Source organism: Chrysochloris asiatica, unplaced genomic scaffold (assembly GCF_000296735.1).
Source record: "Chrysochloris asiatica unplaced genomic scaffold, ChrAsi1.0 scaffold00363, whole genome shotgun sequence".
NCBI classification, from domain to species: Eukaryota; Metazoa; Chordata; class Mammalia; order Afrosoricida; family Chrysochloridae; genus Chrysochloris; species Chrysochloris asiatica.
The window spans coordinates 393,869-411,450 of NW_006408881.1; the positions used below are offsets into that span (position 1 = coordinate 393,869).

Consider the following 17,582-nt stretch of genomic DNA (forward strand, 5'->3'; position numbering starts at 1 on the left):
GCTTGGAGGGGATTGTAACCATGGCAATGAAATGATATACGATAGAATGAATGTAAAACTAATGTTCTCCCATGTAAACTATCATATAATTCACAAGAAAACATTAAAAAAATATATTTACAGCCTTAGAAACCCTGTACAGGGTCGCTATGAGTCAGAACCAATTCCACGGCACATAACCACCACCACCATTTAACCTGTATGCTGAGCAAATAATCTGAGAAGCTGAGTTAGATGAAGAAAAACATGGCATCAGGATTGGAGGAAGACTCATTAACAACCTTTGATGTGCAGATTATACAGCCTTGCTTGCTGAAAGTGAAGAGGATTTAAAATACTGATGAAGATCAAAGACCACAACAACCTTCAGTATGGATTGCATCTCAATGTAAAGAAAATAAAAATCTTCACCACTGGACCAATAAACAACATTATCTATGGAGAAAAGATTGATGTCAAGGACTTCATTCTTCTTGGATCAACTATCAACACTCATAGAAGCAGCAGTCAAGAAATCAGCCAACATATTGCATTAGGCAAATCTGCTACACAAGACCTTTTCAAGGTGTTGAAGAGCTAAATGTCAGTTTGAAGACTAAGGTGTGCCTGACCCAAGCCATGGTATTTTCAGTAACCTCATATGAATGCGAAAGCTGGACAGTGAATGAGGAAAACTATAGAAGAATTGATGCATTTGAGTTATTGGTGTTGGAGGAGAATATTGAACGCACCATGGGCTGCCAAAAGAACCAACAGATCTGTGTTGTAAGAAGTGCAGCCAGAGTGCTTCCTGGTGGCCAGGATGGCCAAACTTCGTCTCTCATACTTAAGAAATATTGTCAGGAGGGACCAGTCGCTGGAGAAGGATACCATGTTTGGTAAGGTCGAGGGTCAGAGAAAAAGAGGAAGCCCCCCAGCAGAATGGATTGTCCAAGTGGACAGCATCAATGCGCTCAAACTTGGCAACAATAATGAGGTTGGCCCAGGATCTAGCAGTTTTTTGTTCTGCTGTGCATAAAGTTGCTATGATTTGGCATCAACTTGATGGTACCTAACAACAACAAAAAGGGTGAAAAAATGTTAATATAAGTAATCAGACAGATGATATACAAGAGAGAGGTTGGCAGAAGAACCTGAAGGTAGCAGGAGACACCAGGAAGAATGCCAAAGTTAAAGGAAATAGAGGTAAATATGGAATAATGCACTGGTCTGAAAAGTCAGTTTAAACCGCAAAGTCTGTGGTTTAGATCACTAGCTGCTCCTTGGAAACTATATATAGGGTTGCTGTGAGTTGGAAGCAACTCGATGGCACTTAACAACAACACTGTTAACTGATAGTACCTGGAGGGGATTGCAGTCATTGTAATGAAGCAAAGTATATGATTTGTCGAAAGTAAAATGGAGATAATCTGCTCAATTTACAATAAAAAGTTTTAGGGAAAAAAAAAAAAGATAATGGAATTTCTCCAAAAACTCTTTGAAACTTCCCTCATACTAAGTAAGATGAGAATGTGTGTACTAAGATGCAGTTGAAGGTTCTGCCATAGTTGGAGTACTTAGTACAGTACTCTAGTTCTCTTAGTACAGTATATATACTTAGTATGTAGCAAACTCAATAAGTGTTTATCACTACTATTTCCTTAATCATTCTCATTGCTAGAAATCAAGTAGAGTTTTCCGTTATGCTTGTGTTCTTTCTCATTGATGTGTGTGCTCCTTTTCCTATGACAGCAGTTCCTCCACTGGCTGCCAACACTGTGTCTCCATCTCTTGCATTGTTGGCTAACAACCTGTCCCTGGCAACAAGTGACCTACCACCCGGTGCCTCTCCAAGGAAAAAGCCTCGGAAGCAGCAGCATGTGATTTCAACAGAAGAAGGTGATATGATGGAGACAAACAGCACTGATGATGAGAAATCTACTGCCAAGAGTCTTCTGCTGAAGGCTGAGAAGCGCAAATCTCCTCCCAAAGAGTATATTGGTAATGGTCATGTGTGCTAATTATTAACTACTGTCCTATGAGGTTTTTTCACTTCAGTCAGGATTCAATCCCTGAGGTTCTTTGCAAAATCAGATTACATTAGCCACACTTATGAATCAGATACTGGAATTTTGCCTGAAGAATGCATGAAAATTTATGATAAGCTTTAATACCTCATATTTTTCTTCCTTTTGAATAGATGAGGAAGGTGTGAGGTATGTTCCAGTGCGTCCAAGACCTCCCATTACTTTGCTCCGTCACTACCGGAACCCCTGGAAGGCTGCTTACCACCACTTTCAGCGGTATAGTGATGTCCGGGTCAAAGGTTAGCTTCTCTAGAAACATCCAGTGTTAATGCATGAAATTAGGATAACATCTGGCATTATTGCAATCACAGTGGAAAAGAAAGATTCACAAGCTTTTATTTTCTAAACCATAGTTTGTATAATAAAATCTCAAGACTATTGTTCAGCATAAGTGAAATAGCTAGTTAAGGATAAATTTGGAAAATTACTTTGTTTAGCATTTATTTTGACTGTGTGTTAATAGATTGCCAAGTGATAAAAGCATGACTTACCGCCTAGTGTAATTGTGGAACTATACTAGATTACTGTTTGACATAGTCCACAGAAGTGCCTGTTGTGGGCTGCCAAGTCAGTTCTAACTCATAGCAACTGTTAAAGACAAAGCAGTACTGCCACCTAGGCTTTCCTTACAGTATTATTTAGAGAACAGATAACTGATAACTGTGCCTTTTCTCCTGTGGAGCTGCAATCTCCACAATGCAACAGTCCTCCCTCCCTGTGTTTGCCATTTCCCTTTTTCCTTCTTTCCAATCTTTTCCTGCCTTCTAAAACCTGAACATTTTAGAAGATTCCACTTTGATTAATATAAATATGATTTTAAAATTATGATTCCAAATTTGAACCAAAAACCTTTTGGTTACCAACCAGGCGCTTAGCCATTCTGTCATCAGGGTTCCTTCAGTAGTGTCTAGGATGCTAAAATGTGTGTTTCTTACATCCCAGGAAGTTTACTTTCCAAGTGTACCTTTTATCTAACATGTATGCAAAGTTTTCAGGATGCTCTCTGAGGATAACATTTTAATAAACTTACATATAATTTTAAATAGCTCATAGTACTTTGAAAATACTTTTACAGTATTTCTCCTGATTTGTTCTTGTTAAGTTCTGTCAAGTCGGTTCTGATTTGTAGTGACCCTATATAGGGTTTCCGAAGAGCAGCTTGTGGATTTGAACTGCTGATCTTATGGTTCACTGCCCAGTGCTAATCCTACAGTGCATCTATTTTAATAGTCTTTCTTATGGTAGACTTTATTTAAGTGTTATTTGTCCCAAATAAAACAAATACACCAAGATTTCTGAACTTTCAGAAAATTAGTCACATTTCCTATTCCTTCATATACATTACACTTGGGAACTTCTCTGAGAGTTTCCTAAAAGCCTCAAAATAAGTCAGATTTGGAGGAGTTAACTGCTGTTAAGCCATGCTTCCTGGATTCCTATTGTTTATTGTGACACTTTAGATACGTTGTCAGCCTGTGACCTCTAAATCTCCTATTATGCGCACACACACACACCCCTAAATATATGTGTGTGCATGTATGTGTGAAAGATAATGGAATTTATCTATGAACTCCTTAAAGCCTCTTCCTGTGTATCATTGCTCACAAACGTGTCTTCAACTGATAGAGCTTATATTGAGAAAAGTTTACTTTTTAAATTTTTATCTTAATTCCATTTTCCACAAACTTTTTGAAGTCCCAGCATCTCCTTTGGGTTAAGAACTCCAACACTACAAAACTTTACTTGAATTACTTTGTGCCTAACTTTTAAAATCATGTTTATATAAATCAAAGTGGAATCTTCTAAAATGTTCAAGTTTCAGAAGGCAGGAAGGGATTGGAAAGAAGCAAGAAGGGAAATGGTAAACACTTTTGCGTTGTGGAGATTGCAATCAGTGTAACAGAATAAATGTGTGTGAGTTGTTGAATTGAAAACCATTGAGTCAGTTCCAACTCATAGCGAACCTGTATAAGGTTTCCTAGGACCAGCTGGTAGATTCGTAGTTGAACAATTGTCCTACATTACAAACAGAAATTAATTTTTTCTATAAATAAGGAGGCCAGAAGAAAGGGTGCCAGCTCTAGGGAAACACTTTCTCTATCGACACTGAAAGACATAGTCCTTTGTTTCTTTTGAGCTTTTACTCCTGGGCAATCTTCATGTGGCTTGGCATGTATTCCCCATCTGTTTCTGGCTTGCTTGTTTAATATCTTTTCTATCTTGAAGGGGATTGAGTTCAGACACAACACACTGACATACAAATCAAACTCATTCTCAAATGTAATTGGAACCACTGGTATACCAACAAATAAGGTGTAGCAGCAATTGTGACTATGGTATAGGACCAGGCTCGTGTACATAGGGTCATTATGAGTCAGAACCAACTTGATAGCACGTAACAATGTACCAAAAAAAAAGTCTGTTGGTGTCAAGTTGATTTTGACTCATAGTGTGCCTATAGGATTCCTGGTGCTATAGTGGTTAAGTGCTTAACTGCTAACTGAAAGGTCAGCACCAAACCCACCAGCTACCCTGCTTCCTTTAAAATTATTGTTGTGCATAAGTGCCCTTGAGTCAATTCTGGCTCATAGCTACCCTGTGTAGGATTCCCTCACCCTTTAAGATTACAGCAGAGGAAAACGTATAGGGCAGTTTTATTCTGTTCTGCAGGGTCACTATGAGTTGGAATGAACTCGACCATAATGGGTTTGGGTTTTGTTACCCACAGGTATAGGGATTAGAATTTACAACATATTTTGGGGGGACACAGTTCAGTCCTTAACATTAATTTGTCAACGTCAGCTCATGAATTTTAACATGTACCATAACACTAATGTAAGATGTTAATAATAGAGGAGACTGGTGGCAGAGGGTTTGTATGAGAATTCTAACATCTTCTCAACTTTTCTATAAATCTAACACTGTTCAAAAAAGTCTTAATTTTAAAAAATTACTGGCATTAGATAAGTAGCTTCCATTGACGTATCATGTCAGCCTCTTGATTACTGGTATGTTCTGGTGTATCATGATTATTGTGCCAATGTATCTCACAAAGGATCTCCCTTTCCAGCCTTCTCTTCACCAATCATGATATCCTCCTGTAGCAATTTATCCTGATGATAGCTCCAAAGCATGCAAGTCAACCATTGTTTTATTGTGAGCCATAAGATCTTCATTGGCTAATTTTCTGAAGTAATACCAGGCCTTTTTTCATACTCTGTCTTAGTCTGAAACCTGTCTACCATGGTTACCCTACTGGTGTTTTAATGTCAAGAACATAGCTTCCAGCATCACAGTAACATACAAGCCATTACTGTATAACAAACTCACAAATGACTGGTGGTCACTGTTGTTTTGTTAAATGCCATCAAGTAGTTCCAACTCTTAGCAATCCTCTGTAAAGAGTTTTCAAGGAGTGGCTGGTGGGTTTGAACCACAAACCTTGCAGTTAGTTGTTGTTGTTAAGTGCCATCGAGTCGGTTCCAACCCATAGCGACCCTGTATAGGGTTTCTGAGGCTGTAAATCTTTACGGGAGCAGAAAGCCGTATCTTTCTCCCGCGGAGCAGCTGGTAGTTTCAAACTGCTGACCTTGTGATTCACAGCCTGATTCATAACCACTGTGCTACCAGAGCTCCTTTTGCAGTTTGTAGTCCAGTGTTTATCCTATAGCACCACACCATGGAAATACACATTAAGATACAATGAGAGACTTCCAGCAAGATGGCAGACACACAGCATGGACCATCTACAACAAAGGTACGAGAGACAAAAGAAAACACAGATGAAAATCCTGGCACTCTGAACTTCAAAGAAAGGTTAGAGAGGTGTATGTAGTGCTTGCTGGAAGGAGAGTCTGAGAAGGGACAGTGAGACAGTAAGAGACTGGTGAACAGCTAGCCAAATGTGGTTCAACCGTCTTGTGAGCAGCTTTCACAGTGGTGAGAGGCCTGTCATTTCTGTGGGCTACAGAAAAGGGTCGATTTCTTGTTTTTCCCCACGCTCCCCTGTGACCAGAAGTATGGACAACTACCACCTTCAACAACCCCCAGCACATACCCTCCTCTCTGGGAGTTCAGAGCCATGTAGTTGGGAGCTACACCAGTGTAAGGTGCCTGGATTCAGGGGGATCTGTTCCAGACCTACAAAACCAGCAGAGCCACCAGACCAGCGCTTAGCCAGTCACCTTTCCCCCAGCTTTACTGTGGTCCTAACAGATAGTGAAACCAGCTCCATCAAAGACTTCCACAAACTACTTTCGAATTCAGTGCCTTAAACATTGAGTTCTGAGGCCAGTTGGAGCTCCATATAGGGCCAGGAACTCTACTGTGTCACATCCCTTCCTACCTTATAACCTCCTTGAATTGCAGGAGCCCCCTCAGAGATTTTTCCTCTTCAGGTCCAACAACTGCACTGTTGGAACAAAACAAATAACAACAACCTCATTATGCCCCAGACAATAGAAAATTTAACTCACATGAAAAAACGACAGAATGGTTCAAACAAATGACCAAGATGCAAAACCAGAAGATGTTTCTGAGGAAAAAAAGGTAATAGAACTAACTGGAAAAGTTCAAAAGAATGATAATTAGGAACCTTCAAAGCATCAGTAGAAAGATTGAGGAAAGCAAGGAGAACACAATTAAAAACTTAAAAAGAATTCAGGAAAACACTGCAAAGACAGACGGACATGTTCGCTGGCAAGAAATCATCCCTTCAGGACAACCCCCCTCTAAGACTGAAACTCAAAGGGAACACATGAACAGGCACGTAAATTTGTTGACGACCACATTGGTCTACTGGTGAGTGGAAGAGGGGGACAGGCAGCAATGAAGGAATGGACTGAGTTCAACTACATTCCATAAATTCCTGTTGACATGGAGATGAGACAGAAAATAGGAAGAGCTGGTTGGTCCAAAGTATGGTGAGACCTAGGGACACCTGAGCCCATGGACAATGACATAGCCACAGAGGGCTAGAGCTGAGAGTAAAGCCTCTAGCTGATATGAAGTGAGGGGAGATGCACAAGAATGCTCAAACTTGCAGATAGTAACTATTTGACCTAGCCTCAATGTCTTGATAATCAGAACTCGATTAGAGGAAGATAAAAAAGAAACTAATTTTTGATAAAGGAAATGAGGATAAATTGCTACAATTTGATGAACTTGACCTATACTCATGGAGGTAGTAGTTCAAAATACCAACAGAGAAGGAAGGAGCCTTCACATCATGTATCAATGCTATAGATAGCAGTGGGCAACTTAGACATTGGCTACATAAAATGAGGGGGTGATAAAAGCACGAAGTGACTGGATTACAAGGTTTCAAGAGAGAGTTTAGTTTAGAGTATGTGGGGGGATATAAGAGGTCCCCCCACTGAATAGTTTTCATCTTGTCTAGATGGGTCTGATAAAAACAGATGGAGATAAGATTCTTATGATTTAATAGTAATAAGCTGTCATGACTAATTGTGACTGTCACAGTTGTAAATGTTTTGTAACAAAAAGGGGGGAGTATTTAATCTTAACAGTCCAGAAACAGAGGACCTTAGGACCCTCAAGGGAGAAGAGTACAAGTGGAATGCAGGACCTCATCCAGAGAAGCAACGACACCAGAGATGGATGTAAAAATGGGGACATGGAGAGAGGGAGCAGCTGAGGACTCTAGATTCATGGGAAGAGAGGGACTGAGAGCTGGCGGCGAGGAGGCAGACTTGCAGAATGTGCCCTTTAGTGGTGTAAATTACTATATATACCTGAGTGTTTTGTTGGTTTTTTTTTAAAAGCTAAACTGAATCGAGAGAAATACTGTAACTGTTGTTACATGGTGGGGATTATAATCATTGTAATGAAACAAAGTATATGATTTGTTGAATGTAAAAACTGACGATCCACCCTGTAAAGTGTCACTCAATTCACAATAAAAACTTTTAAAAAAAGGACAGCAAAATAAATATGAATTTTGAAATAATACAAAACAGGCAGCTAAAAATCCAGAAATGGACAATACTTTGAAAGGGCAAAGGAGTAGATGCAAAGTATTGGACATTCAAATTTATGAGCTTGAAGAGAATTATCTTAGTACTACTATGCTAGAAGAACAATCAGACAAAAAAATGAAAAAATCCAAAGAAAATCCATGAAGAGGAACAACTTACAGGTGATCAGAATTCCACAAACAGGAAGAGACAAGCACAGAGAAAAATGTGGAAACATTGTTGGAAGAAAACTTCCCTAACATCATGAAAGACTAGTAGATAAGCATATAAGAAGCTGAACGAGCCCCAAACAGGATAGATCCCAAAAGAAAAGTACCAAGATATACCATAATCAAACTTTAGAAAATCAGAGACAAGGGAAGAATCCTAAGAGCAGCTTGGGAAAAACTAAAAAGTTAACCTGCAAAGGTGAACCAATAAAGACTAAATAAACTCATTTCTCAGCAGAAACAATGCAGGCAAGAAGGCAATGGAATGACATATACAAAACTTGGGGGGGTGGGGGGAAGATTGCCAACCAAAATCATATACCCAGCAAAGTTGTACCTCAAATACAACAGCAAAATTAAGACACTTCTTAATAAACAGAAACTAAAGGAATTTGTAATGACCAGACTAACTTTCAAAAAAAAAAAGGCCAAAGGGTGTTCTTTGGACTGAGAACCAAGTGTTCATAACAACACCACCCAGAACTCCAGATATAGAAAGTATTTAAAGTAAAAAAAAAAAAAAAAAACCTTCAAGATTGAAAATAGGGAACCAGACATATCAATGTATAAACTACAAGACAAAAAGAGGGAATAGTGTAGACTCAAAACCTCCAAATGGCAAGGAAATCAAGTCGATTTCAAGATAAAACAAGCTGTTTTAAGAAGGGAAAAAAAATAAATTGCAGAGTAACCTCAAAGAAAAATAATATACCTGCGCATCAAAAAAATTTTTTTTAAAGATTTAGTAAACTTAAACACAACAGGAATAAAAATGAAAAGAACACCCACAAACAAAATGAACTCAACATAAAAAATTACGTGGAACAAAGAATTCAGCAGCACCGCGAAGAAACACACAGAACATGACAACAATCAATTCATATCTTTTGATAATTACACTGAACATGAATGGACTAAATGAGTCAGTAAAGAGATGCAAACAGCAAAATGGATAAGAAAATAGGATCCTTCAATATGCTGTCAACAAGAGACATATTAAACAGATGGAGACAGCCTGAATGTCTGTTACCAGAATGATTAAACAAACTGGTACATACACACAATGGAATACTACAAAACGCTGAAAAAGTATGATTAATCTGTAAAGCACTTCACAATATAGCTGGACCTGGAGGACATTATGCTGAGTAAAGTTAGTCACAAAAGGATAATCATTGTATGAGACCAATGTTGTAAAAAGTTAAAAAAAAAAAATGTATTCTTGATAAAAGAAACAATTTATGATAGTTACAGGGACAGAGAAAAGGAAAATTATTCATTTCATGTGCTATAGGGTAGACACATGTTTAATATAGGTGACAAGGCAGACGACATACAACAAGAGGAAGGTTAGCAGAGAAAGGATGAAGGTGGTAGGAGACAGGAATGCAATAGTTAAAGTGAATAGAGGTAAATACTGTTATTGTTGGTACATGGAGAAGATTGCAGCCATGTAGTGAAATAAAGTGTGTTTTATTGAATGTAAAACTGCTTGTCTGCTCTATAAACCTTCACTCAATTCACAACAAAAAGTTTTCTTAAAAAGATATGAGAAATAAAAACGGTATGAGATATACAGTTATCAAAACCAATGAAATACTATATGCTGGCTAGGATGCAGCAAAATGGTTCTCTCATTCACTGCTGATGGAAAATAGGTAATTTCTTAAAAACTGAACATACATGTATCATTGCTAAAAGCCATAGAGTCAGTTCTGACTTATATCACAATTGTACTCCTGAACATTTGTCCCTGATAAATCTTTTGTACATACAAATCCTATATACAGTTGTCCATGGCCACATTTTTTTTTTTGTAGCAGCCAAAAACTATAAAAACAATAAAAATGTCTCTCAGTAGCCAAATAGTTGAACAAGCGGTGGTATATCCATATCATGTGGAATAGCATTATTAGATGCTATCAAGTCATTTTTTACTCAGGGACACCGTGTACAATAATACAAAGCCATCTTCACAGTAGTTTTGTTTGAGCCCATTGTTGCAGCTTCTGTGCCATCTTGTGGAAGGTCTTCCTCTGTTTCACTGACCCTCTACTTTACCAATCATGATGTCCTTCTCCAGGGACTAACTGGTCCCTTCTTTCTTGTCATTGACAAAATCTTTTCATTCTTGCTTTTAAGGAGCATTTTAGTTATACTTCTAAGACAGATTTGTTTGTTCTACTGGCATTGGATGATCATTTCAATATTCTTCACTAACACCATAAATCAAATGCATCAGTTGTTCTCCTGTCTTCATTATCCAGTTTTCACATGCATATGAGGTGATAGAAAATACCAATGGCTTGGGTTAGGTGCTCCTTAGTCCTCAGAGTGACGTACTTGCTTTCTGACATTTTAAACAGGTCTTTTGTAGCAGATTTTCCAATGCAATGTGTCCTTTGATTTCTTAACTGCAGCTTCCATGAGTGTTGATTGTGGATCCAAATAAAATGAAATCCTTGACAACATCAGTCTTTTTTCTGTTCATCGTGATGTTTTTTATTGGTCAATTGTGAGGATTTTTTTTAATATGTATATTGCATTGTAATTCATATGTAAAATTTTACTAAAATGGCTGCAAATGTACGTTGACAAAGAACTGCTAGAGGCTCAAGCCAGATTCAGACAAAGATTTGGAACAAGGGATATCATTGCTGATGTCAGATGGCTCTTGGCTGAAAGCAGAGAACACCAGAAAGATGTGCTTTATTGACTATGCAAAAAGACTTTCGACTGTGTGCATCATGACAAGATATGAGCAACATTGCAGAGATTTAGTATTCCAGAACACTTAATTGTGCTCATGAGGAGCCTGTACATAGAACAAGGGAATATTGAGTGGTTTAAAATTAGCAAAGGTATGTGACAGGATTGTATTCTTTCACCATATATATTTAATCTGTATGCTGAGCACATAATCCACAAAGCTGGATCATATGAAGAAAAAGACATGGCACCAGGATTGGAGGAAGGCTCATTAACAACCTGCAATATACTGATGATACAACCTTTTGGCTGAAAGTGAAAAGGACTTAAAATACTGATGAAGATCAAAGACCACAGCCTTTGGTATGGGTTGAATACCTCAAGCTAAAGAAAACAGAGATCCTCACCATTGGACCAATAAACAACATCCATATAAATGGAGAAAAGATTGGAAGTTGTCAAAGACTTCATTTTACTTAAATCTACTATCAACACTCATGGAAGCAGCAGTCAAGAAGTTAAACAACGTTTTGTATTAAGCAAATCTGCTGTACAAGACCTCTTTAAAGTGTTCAAGAGCAAAGTTTGAGGCCTAAGGTAACACCTGACTCAAGCCATGGTATTTTCAACAACCTCATGCATGTGAGAGTTGTACAGTAAATAAGGAAGATTATAGAAGAATTGATGCATTTGAGTTATGGTACTGGAGGAGAACATTAAAAGTACCAAAAGAACAAACCAATTTGTGTGAAAGAAGTACAGCCAGAATGTTCCTTGGAAGCCAGGATGGCCAGACTTCGTCTCTTTCTTCGACATATTGTCTGGAGGGACCAGTCACTAGAAAAAGATATGTTTGGTAAAGCAGATGGTCGAAGTAAAAGAGAAAAACCCCTAACTAGATGGATTGACAGTGGCTGCAGCAATGGGCTCAAAGATAGCAATGATTGTGAGGTTGATACAGTACTGGGTAGTTTTTCGTTCTGTTGTGCTTAGGGTCACTATGAATCAATACTGACTCGATGGTACCTAATAACAAGAAGAATTCATACTTAGATGAGCTGAGGTATAGTCCACATTCTGAGGGGAGCATGGTGGCTGTGTAGGATAAGCACTGGACTGTAAACTATAAGGTCAATGGTTCAAGCCCACCACCACTCCGTAGGAGAAAGATGAAACTTTCTGCTCCTGCAAGGATGGGAACCATATACAGGGTCCCTGAGTCAAAACCTAGTCAATGGCACTTAACCACATCAATCCATACTGAAGACTACATTTGATCTTTATTAGTAAGTGCTTCAAGTTCTCTTCACTTTCAGCAAGCAATGTCTTGTCTGTATACTGCAGGTTATGAATGAGTCTTCCTCCACTGCTGACACTGGTTTAAGCATTGGGCTGCTAACTGTAAAGTTGGCAGTTCAAACCCACTAGCTGCTGCTCAGGAGAAATATAAGATAGCCTACTCCTGTAAAGATTTAAAGCTTTAGAACTCCTATAAGTTGGAATCGACTTAATGGCATTGGGTTTGATTTTTAAGCTCCAGTTTGGTAACTTTTAAATATTTTTATGTGGTTCCAGAGGAGAAAAAAGCTATGCTACAAGAAATAGCTAATCAAAAAGGAGTATCTTGTCGTGCTCAAGGCTGGAAAGTCCACCTCTGTGCTGCCCAGTTACTACAGTTGGTAAGTAAAGTTCTAGCAATTGAGACATAGTACTGAAGGGAAGAAAAGTGGTTGGAGACATCTGAGCTTACAAAACATTTTCTTTTGAGTAATTTTTGAAAATTTATCATAACAGGAGTCTTAGAAATTTTGTGTGCTAAATACTTAAAATTTGAATGTATTCATACCCAGGATCAAAATATGCAAAATAACCTCAAAGTTAGCCTGTCTTTTGGCGTAGCATTGCTCTGAAAAACTTTGTTATGAGTATCTAAAAAATGTAGTCCTTTGGTTGGTTTTTATACTTAGCAGCAAAACAAATTTCTGTGAAAGTTATCAATGTGTTTTTTTTTAAAGAACTTGTGAATTGAGGACAATATTTAAACATTATCCTTAAAGTATACACTTAAATTTAACAAATTATGATTTAAGTCAGTGTTGATCTGTTTCCTTTGCCTCTTGAAGAAAATCTTTGTCATCTAAACAACTCTTGTACCAGTTTACAAAGCTAATTCTTGATGGTTTCATTTAAGAAGTGCAATTTGCCTGAGTTGAAGAGAAGATACTCTCTGAGATCACAATGTCTTTTATGTGTTGCAGACAAATCTAGAGCATGATGTTTATGAAAGACTAACCAACTTACAGGAAGGGATTATCCCAAAGAAAAAAGCAGCAACTGATGATGACTTGCACCGAATAAATGAGCTAATACAGGTTCGTGTGACCCCTGTAACTACTCTGTATCCCTCTCTGTGGTTACTGTAAAGTCTTACTCTGTCCTCAGTCTGTGCACATCTTTTGTAAAAGTCATTACTTACTTTAGCTTACATTACCAGGAAGCATTAAGACTTTTTTTCATATGAAAATCCAAAAATGTCATCTATTCAATTCGTGAGAAATGCTTTAAATACCATGTTGTTCTCATTATTGATAGATAATGTCCTGTCTTTGTTTCAGGGAAATATGCAGAGGTGTAAATTGGTGATGGATCAAATCAGTGAGGCCAGAGACTCCATGCTTAAAGTGTTAGATCACAAAGACCGTGTTCTGAAGCTGCTAAATAAGAATGGGACAGTTAAGAAAGTGTCAAAATTGAAGCGAAAGGAAAAAATCTAGACCCAGAAGAATCAGAACTTTGGAAGCAGAATTTATGAAGAATGATGGTAGGGTTGGGGGAGGGTTTTGGTTCTTTCCACAGTGGAATATTGAAATAAAGGATATCTTCCTTAATTCACATGTGAAAGCAGAGGGACCCATGACACCCAGTGACAGAAAGAATCAGAGATGGCCTGGCACCATGAACTTCTTTCTTGCTTTCAGGTGTTTCCCTTTTAAATTTGCTATGTGATCATTAATGACTCCTGATAGGTCAGTGTCTGCCAGGTGGAATCAATGACACAAATGGCTGGCTTGCATTTTTCAGCCTCTGTTTTATAAACTATATTTATCTAGTGGATTCCTGCAGGACTCACAGTGAGCCTGGACTGAGAGTATCCACGTGGACCATCTGGTATCTCTACACTGAAAATAAAACCTGTTACCCTCACCCTGGTCAATTCTTATTCTGTCTGGCCTTTCACCCCAACACCAAAAGCTGCCATGTCTCACATTCTAAAGGGTTTGAACTATTAATTCTTGTCATTTTTTTAAAAGAACCATTTCAGAGTGAAAACTGTGAGATTGTCTGTCCTGTGTTTGTCTAAGCTGGGTGTTGACGTTCAGAGCAGGCAGTACTCTGAGTTGCTCTGAGATCCTGGTTCTGAAGAACCCTCTGGATAACTGTACTTCTATAGCTGGTGTCATACTGTTAGTTGTATGGACCACACATCTCCAAATTCAATAAAGGACTCAAAGAGGTTTTTGTAATGAGTATTTTGTACGTTTTTCTTTATCAAGTCTGTCAGTGCTATATACTGAACATCATATAAGTGTTACCCTACTGTAGTTTCTCACATATTGGTGAGAATCTACTCTGTTACAGTTTTGTACTTAACAGTACTTAAACACAGAAATTTCTAATTAATCCTGTATTTTAAAGATTTCACAATGCTAAAGTTTGTTGAATCTTGGTTATACTCAATATCAGATTACATTGAGTCCCACTGCAAATATAAATTGATCAAATTCTAGAACTATTAAACGTGTAGGTCAGGAAGTGGAACTTTCAGATATGTGAATTCTCTTCACAAGGTTGCTAGCCTGAGTGGTATGGTAGCCAAGATTTGCTCCTACTGGGGCAAAGTCCAGCAGCTGTTTCTCCTCTTTCCTGACACTGAGACAAGATTTGGCTATCATCCCTATGATACACGTATCCACATACTAGCCTAGGAATGGAGCTCTTTTCTTGATGAGTAGACGAGTAGAATGAGAAAAGAAATCTGTATCAGTTCTACCCAGGTCTTGGGCACTGTAGCACTTTTGAGATCAACTTCCTCTTACTGGAATGGTAAACTCTTCCATCTGTTATGGAATTAGGGAAGAAAAAAGTAATACATACTTTTGACCTTCCCTTGGGTTAGGCAACTGAGGTTTGCATAACTTAAGCTAAAGATATTCTCAGAGCCATCTAGGTTTGGTCACCAGAATTTTTCTCTAGAATATAGAGCTGTGGTGGTTAATGTTAGGAATTAACTTAACTGGGTTATAATTCTCTGTGGTTTGGCAGGTGTAATGTATCCCTTCCCATTTTGTGATCTGATGTGAGCAGTTTATCACTTTGAATAGGGGTTTCCTTCTGGTGTGGCCTGCATCCGTGACATAAACAAATATCTCACAATGCTCACTTTCTATCTGATAGTGTCATCTGATAGAGTCCCTGTTCCTTTGACAAGTCAGCAGGTGCCTCCAACCTATCTCCAGGGGATTTGTGAGCCCCTGCATCTATGTGAACAAGCAGCAATTGTCAGCCTATCATCTGACCCTCGGATCTGGGACTTGTCAGACCTCACAATTGTGTGAAATATTTCCTTGAAATAAATCTGTGTGTGTGTGTGTGTGTGTGTGTGTGTGTGTGTGTGTGTATGGCCTTGATAGAAACAATGCTAGAGATTGCTTGATAGAATTTTGTTCATTATTATAATGATAGATTTATTCATTACAAATACCTTTTTCAACAACAACGAGAACTATACACACACCTAACCTGATGGAATACACAAGAGTCAAATCAGCTACATATTCGGGAAAAGCCAGATAACATCACCAGCCAAAACAGTTAGTGACCAACTGTGGAAGGGAATATCAATTGTTCATATGCTAGTTAAGTCTGAAACTGAAGAAAATCAAAACAAGTTCATGATGGCCAAAATGTGATACTGAGTATATCCTACCTGAAATTAGAGACCATCTCAAGAACACATTTTATGCATTAGACTAATGACTGAAGACCAGAGGACTTGTGGGATGACATCAAGAATATATTTTAGGAAGAAAGCAAAAGGTCACTGAAAAGACAGGAGAGAGAAAAGACAAAAATGGATGTCAGAAGAGACTATGAAAATCTCTTTAACAGAGAAGCTAAAGTGACTGGAAGAAATTAAGTAAAAGAGCTGACCAGAAAATTTCAAAGGACAGAGAAGAAAAAGGCAAGTACTATAAGGAAATGTTTAAAGACATGGAGTTAGAAAGCCAAAAGGGAAGAGCACACTCAACATTTCTCAAGCTGTAAGAACTGGAGAAAAAAATTCAAGCTTCGGGTTGCAATATTGAAGGATTTTTTGGGCAAAATAGTGAGTGATGAAGAAAACACCAAAAGATGGTGGAAGGTATACACAAGAGAAACGATCAAAAAGAAATGGTTGATGTTCAACCATTTCAAGAGAAAACATATCAAGAATGAGTGGTAATGAAGGAAGAAGTCCAAGCTACACTGAAGGCATTGGCAAAAAACAAGGCTCCAGGAATTGTCAGTATACAAATTGAAATGTTTCAACAAGCTGATGCAGCAATGAAGGCACTCATGTGTGTAGAAATTTGGAAGACAGCTACTTGGCCAGCCAACTGGAAGAGATCCGTATTTGTATCCATTCCAAAGAAAGGTGACCCACCAGAACGCAAATCATCAAATTAATATCACATGCAAGTAAAATTTTGCTTAAGCTAATTCCAAAACAGTTGTAGCTGTGTATTGTCAGGGAGCCGCCAGAAGAACAAGCTGGAATGAGGGATATCATTGCTGATGTCAGATGGATCTTGGCTAAAAGAAAATACCAGAATGATGTTTACTTATGCCTTAGGGAGTATGCAGCCATTTGACAGTGTGGATCATAAACTATGAGCCACGTTGTGAAGAATGAGTATTCCAGAATATTTAATTGTGTTCATGAGGAACCTGTACATAGACTAAGAAAGTTGTTGCAACAGAACAAAGGTATACTGAATGCTTTAAATTTGGGGAAGTTGTGTGCCAGGGTTGTATCCTTTCACCATTATTAATTCAATCTGTATGCTGAGCAAATAATTTGAAAAGTTGGACTATATGAAGAAGAATATTGCTTCAGGATTAGAGGAAGTCTCGTTAACAACCTGTGATAGGCAAATTATACATCCTTTCCTGTTGGCAGTGTAGGGACTTGTGTACTGCTGAAGTTTAAAGTGTAAAGAAAACAGAAATCCTCACCACTGGACCAATAACATCACAATAAGCAGAAGAGATTGAAGTTGTCAATCCAGACAGTCACCACTCATGGAAAATGCAATCAAGATATCAAATGGCACATTACATTAGGAAAATCTGTACTCAAGACTTTTTTTAAAGTGCTTAAGAGCAAAGTTACCAGTTTTGAGTTCTAAGGTGTGCCTGACCCAATCCATGGTATTTTCATTTGCCTTACATGCATGTGTAAGTTGGGCAAGAAATAAGTAAGACAGGAGGAAAACATGCATTTGAATTATGGTGTTGGTGAAGAACATTGAAAGCACCATGTATTGCCTGGTGAACAAATC

The 17,582-nt window shown here is 38.2% G+C and overlaps 1 protein-coding gene across 1 annotated transcript in view; it reads left to right on the plus strand.

Annotated features, from left to right (window-relative positions):
• LOC102818868 (histone deacetylase complex subunit SAP130-like) overlaps positions 1-14,502 on the plus strand; it is a 156,726-nt gene extending 142,224 nt beyond the window's left edge. The window contains exons 16-20 of the mRNA XM_006876205.1: positions 1,732-1,980; positions 2,180-2,305; positions 12,556-12,659; positions 13,239-13,352; positions 13,596-14,502. Coding sequence (XP_006876267.1) covers positions 1,732-1,980; positions 2,180-2,305; positions 12,556-12,659; positions 13,239-13,352; positions 13,596-13,754 — 752 coding nt within the window. The 3' untranslated portion in view covers positions 13,755-14,502. The remainder of the gene's footprint in view (positions 1-1,731; positions 1,981-2,179; positions 2,306-12,555; positions 12,660-13,238; positions 13,353-13,595) is intronic.
• The last annotated feature ends 3,080 nt before the right edge of the window (positions 14,503-17,582 follow it).